Below are 5,095 nucleotides of genomic sequence, written 5' to 3'. Positions count from 1 at the left end.
GAGGCCACAGACCGAGATGGCGACTCCTCCAACTTTTTCAGCTCCATCCTCATCCGCTCCTTCTTCTTCTTCCGACGGTGTGGCCCTCGAGGGGATTATCTTTAGTGCATGGATGCTCGCTTTGACACTCATAACGATGAGTTGTGTTAGGTGAACACCCATGTCGGTGTATTGTACGACGATAGGCTCGCCTTGGTGGCTTTATAGAGTCTCTCTCTCCTTCTCTAGAGGCATTTGAGGATGAGGACGATGGTGGTGACTCCGATGATGATGATGTTGATGAGGATGATGGTGCTAGCTCTTCTGTGACGAGGAGATGACTGTTTCTCAGTGACTTACTCTTTGTTATTCATGACAAAAATGGGGAGTAATTTTGGGTATAAGAGTAGTCATGTACTTAGGGGGAAGTTAGTATAGGAGATATTTTTGTTAGGAGGAGTGCTTAGTGTTTTTATTTATTTTTTAGGGATGTAGTAAGGACTTGTTGTATCTCTTCTTTTCTTTCGTTTTAGATACATTGTTCGTACATTGTGATAGCAAATCTTGTACTCATTATTGATATATATATATATATATATATATATATATATATATATATATATAAATTGAGGTTGTTATTACATTTTCACCTATCTCTTCATGTGTTGTTTCTTTTCTCTCTTTATGCACATGCTTCTTATTACTTATATGCAATCTTTTATTTTTGTTTCACACTAAGATGCTGTGATGAGTTTTGTTTAAAGTGTTTTAGAAATATAGATTGTCAAAATCTCTCTTGCCATGAACTCTCTTCTTGCAAAGTTTTTCAAGAGTTTGTGTTAGTATAGATTTTATTGTACTCAACAAGTGAGTATGAGTTGAGTGATTTATAACTTCTCTCATATGTTCATTTGTTTGTTGTGGTTTTGTCATTGATTGCCAAAGGAGGAGATTGTTAGGACATATGTGAATGATGTTAGGAACATATGTTATTTCGAATTGACTAATCATTTAACAAAACGTATTTTACTTGTAATTGTGTAGATTTAGGATGTGTTTAATAATTCAAGAAAAAAGAGTTCAAGTCCAAGTATTGAAGCCATGCAAATCTGTTCAAGAAACAAGTGAAGAATTGCTGGATTTTAAAGCTCGACAACTAGCTCAAAAAATAGCATCTATCAAGGATTAAATGGCTTGTTTAGCCCGATGCTCGGTAGCTGCTTGATAGATAACCTATCTATCGAGATTTATGAAAATCGATTTTTCAGATCTGATTTCACTCTAATCCGTGTGTACATGTTTGGGCTTTCTTTTCTCATAACCCTAAACATATATAAGGATTATTTTAAGGGCTGTCAAAGGTTACGCGAGTGTGAAGCAAAGTTTTGTTCATTCAAATTGTGATTGGAAACAGAATTTGCCCTAGTTCATCTTTCTCTTGAAGAAGCTGTTGCGTTTGTATGCCGTTGGGTTTTGTAACCAAGGAACTTCATGATCTTCATCATGTTGATAAACTGAAGAACTTTGCAGCCAACATTCTCCTCAAGTTGGTGATTAAGTCGCGTACTGAGATCTGCACATCAATTGGCCAGTCAAGTACTGGGAGCCGTGCATTGAAAATGAGAGATTGTCATTACAGAACAAGTCCAATTGTGTATTGGGGTAAGGGTTCAATTGTAAATTGGTATAAGGTACTGAGATTCCTTTACTTGTAACCACTTGTTGCGATAATAAAGGATTCTCGGGAATGGTGACCTTAAATTCACCTGGTGGGGCGTTTGCCTCGATGGTTTTCCCCATTCATAAACAAATCACCCATGTCAACTTTATTTTCCACTGCGTATTATCTTATTTGGTGATTTGTTTATCCTATCACGCACTTTGCATGTTAATTAAATTAATTAATTAACTTGACTAATTAATTGGTTAATTTATCACAAGGGGTCAATACATTCTTGGCCTATCAAGTGGTATCAGAGTAGACACACTCTGATTAGGATTAATCTTTGCTGTGTGATCCATTAACCCTTGTTGTCATGGTTGCTATTGGCAAGAACAGATCTTTTATTTCAAATACATCTTGTTTTTCTAATATCTATTTGATTGAGTGTCTCAGAAAGAAACTAGACTGTCTAAAAGTTGATTGTTGTCATGTTTTTCTAAAAGTTATTTGAAAGCTATTATGATGATGATTGAAAAAGATCTTAATATGACAAAAAAGAAACTAGACTGTCTCAAAATGAAAATGTGCAAAGGAGTTCATCTAAGAAGAGTGAAGGTTAAAGGCTTTGTCCATAAATGACAGATGAAAGAGAGCACCATTCCTACAGATTTGTCATCAAAGCATAAGGTGTGCTTTATGATGAAGTTTGCGCTCAAGGTAATGGACACATGTTTGTGGTACCTTGACAGTGGATGCTCACGACACATGATTGGAGACCGCTCTCGCTTTAAGGTTTTCGAGTCTAAGAAAGGTGGTAATGTCACTTTCGATGATAGGAGCAAATCACATATTAAAGGAAAGGGAACCATATCTTTACCTAGACTGCCAGACATTGCAAATGTGCTATATGTAGAAGGTCTAAGAGTGAACTTGTTGAGCATAAGTCAGATATGTGATCAAGACTTTATGGTACTGTTCTTAAAAGGGAAATGCCTTGTGTTGGATGAATTTGGAAAGAAACTCATAAGTGGTGTTCGCACTCTAGACAATTGTTATGGTCTGGTCCCTAATGTTGATATTGTGTGCAATAGTATTCGTTTGCCAAATAAAGATCTATGGCACCAAAGGATGTGACATGCTAGTTACAAACATCTTTCAATTGTATCTAAGCATGAATCAGTGTTGGGGATGCCAAAGCCCAGTAGAGTTAACAATGTTGTGTGTGGACCGTGCCAGCTTAGAAAACAGACAAAAGCTAAACATCTAGGCACTCAGACATCTACTACATCTAGACCATTGGAGCTACTACATTTGGATCTCATAGGTCCAATTAGAACCGAGTCTCTTGGTGGGAAGAGATACATCATGGTTGTGGTAGATGACTTCACTAGGTACACTTGGGTCATTCTTCTAAGATCCAAGTCAGATGTTTCTAAGCACATTGAAGCCTTGTTCACAAGATTTCAAAATGAGAAGAGCTTAAAGATTGATCGAATTCGAAGTAATCACGGTAAAGAATTCAAAAACTCGTACATGGAGTCTTTTTGCACTAGATCAGGTATATCTCAAGAATTCTCTAATCCTATTACTCTTCAGTAAAATGGTGTAGTAGAAAGAAAAAACAGGGTTGTTCAGGAGATGGCTAGAGCCATGTTGCACAACAAGGATGTGGCTAGAAACTTGTGGAGAGAAGTCGTCAATACTGCGTGTTTTACGGTTAATAGGGTGTATTTCAGACTCGATACCAAAAAGACTCCCTATGAGCTGTGGAAGGGAAGGAAGCTGAATGTTAAGTATTTTAGAATCTTTGGAAGTACTTGTTTCATTCTCAAGGATGGAGAGAATGTGAGAAAATTTGACTCCTAGAGCGATGAAGGAATATTTTTGGAATACTCCTCTACAAGCAAGGCTTTTCGGGTATACAACAAGAGAACCAAAAAGGCGATGAAACTGTAAATGTTGTTATCGATGAAGCTTCGAAGTTCGGTTCTGAGAAAATTAGTGAGGAAATCCCCAAAGAAATTCTTCCTCCTGAGCCCAAGGATGTTCAAGAACTTGTTAATCAAGAGCCTGCATCTCCAAGTACTCCCGGTACTCCAAGTGTTGTAAAAGGTTCAACAGACATATTTACCTCACTTGATTCTAAAACTCATAAAGAAAAAGGACCCTTCTCCAGAATTTAGTTGTGATGATGTGAAGAAAATTAGTAGGCTGGATGCTTCGGGCTTGAAAGGACTACTTGCTCTCTCGATGGCCTAAAAAAGAAAGAAAAACAATCAAAGGTGACCGAGGTCGCTGGCCAAGAACCCTCCGATGGCAAAGTTAGTTTTCTCTCTATTTTTTTGGAGTTCCAACTTTTTGGGAGAAGTAAAGAACATACCTTTGTTTTGTCTGAATGAATGTTTATATAGTGTCCTAAGAACAGTTATCAAACTTGTAACCTTCCCTGGATTTGAGGAGGTGTGAGGGTTCAGAGATAACTTCCACAACTGCTTGGGAGTTACATATTTCTCCCCTAACTGTTATTGGAAGTTATGCGTATAATAAGGAGTTGTACTACACTCAGGAATTTTCCTAAGTATCTAGGGTTTGTCCAGGGGTCCTCGTCCTGAGGACTTCCAGCCGAGCGTACCACGCATCTAAGGGAGGTCCTTCCTTTATGGACGACTCTTTCCATGGATGAGGTTCATGACGACCTTGGATGACATGGTGGTGTTCTTGTGAAACTTGACCACGCAAAACCTCATCCAAACATCCTCCTGCATGGACGAGCTGGATGGATGAGGTTCTTACAGCCTTCGATTGCCTAGTCTTGCCCTGGACGACCTCCATGGACAATTATTGGAGTTTATCCCCATCAAGTTGAATCATCCTCCTGAGGTTATTGTGGGAAACATGAATGAACTTACACTAAGGAAATGTACAGTTGATAAATGTGTTACTAACTTTGTGTCATATTCTTGTTATTTATCGCAGGTTGAACCCACCAAGGTTGAGGAAGCTCTTCAGGATGAAAGCTGGGTTGAAACTATGCATGATGAACTGTTTCAGTTTCAAATGAATGATGTCTAGACTCTAATACCTAAACCGGAGGGTGAACACATCATTGGCACAAAGTGGATTTTCCGCAATAAGACTGATGAGGAGGGTAACATGATCCGTAGCAAGGCTTGTCTTGTGGCTCAAGGATACTCTCAAACGGAAGAAGTGGACTATGATGAGACATTTGCTCCAGTCATCCGTATAGAGTCCATCAGGATTCTCCTAGCCCTAGCATGCCATTTGAAGTTCAAGCTTTACCAAATGCATGTCAAGACTGCTTTCTTAAATGGGTTCCTTAAAGAAGATGTCTATGTGGTTCAACCAAAAGGATTGATTGATCCCCACTTTTCGGATCATGTGTTGTACCTCAAGAAAGCACTCTATGCTTTAAAGCAATCTCCCAGAGCTTAG

General features: G+C 38.6%; 1 protein-coding gene across 1 annotated transcript; it reads left to right on the top strand.

Moving 5' to 3' along the window:
* The first annotated feature begins 2,284 nt into the window (after positions 1 to 2,284).
* LOC142628504 (uncharacterized) lies at positions 2,285 to 5,095 on the top strand. Its single transcript, XM_075802590.1, has 5 exons — positions 2,285 to 2,732; positions 2,823 to 3,200; positions 3,551 to 3,747; positions 4,619 to 4,663; positions 4,715 to 5,095. The coding sequence occupies exons 1-5, from the start codon at positions 2,285 to 2,287 to the stop codon at positions 5,093 to 5,095; spliced, it is 1,449 nt and encodes a 482-aa protein (XP_075658705.1).

The sequence above is a fragment of the Castanea sativa genome, chromosome 3 (genome assembly GCF_040712315.1).
Source record: "Castanea sativa cultivar Marrone di Chiusa Pesio chromosome 3, ASM4071231v1".
NCBI classification, from domain to species: domain Eukaryota; kingdom Viridiplantae; phylum Streptophyta; class Magnoliopsida; order Fagales; family Fagaceae; genus Castanea; species Castanea sativa.
The sequence above is the reverse complement of the archived record's forward strand: the minus strand, read 5'-3'. Positions and strand labels throughout refer to the sequence as shown.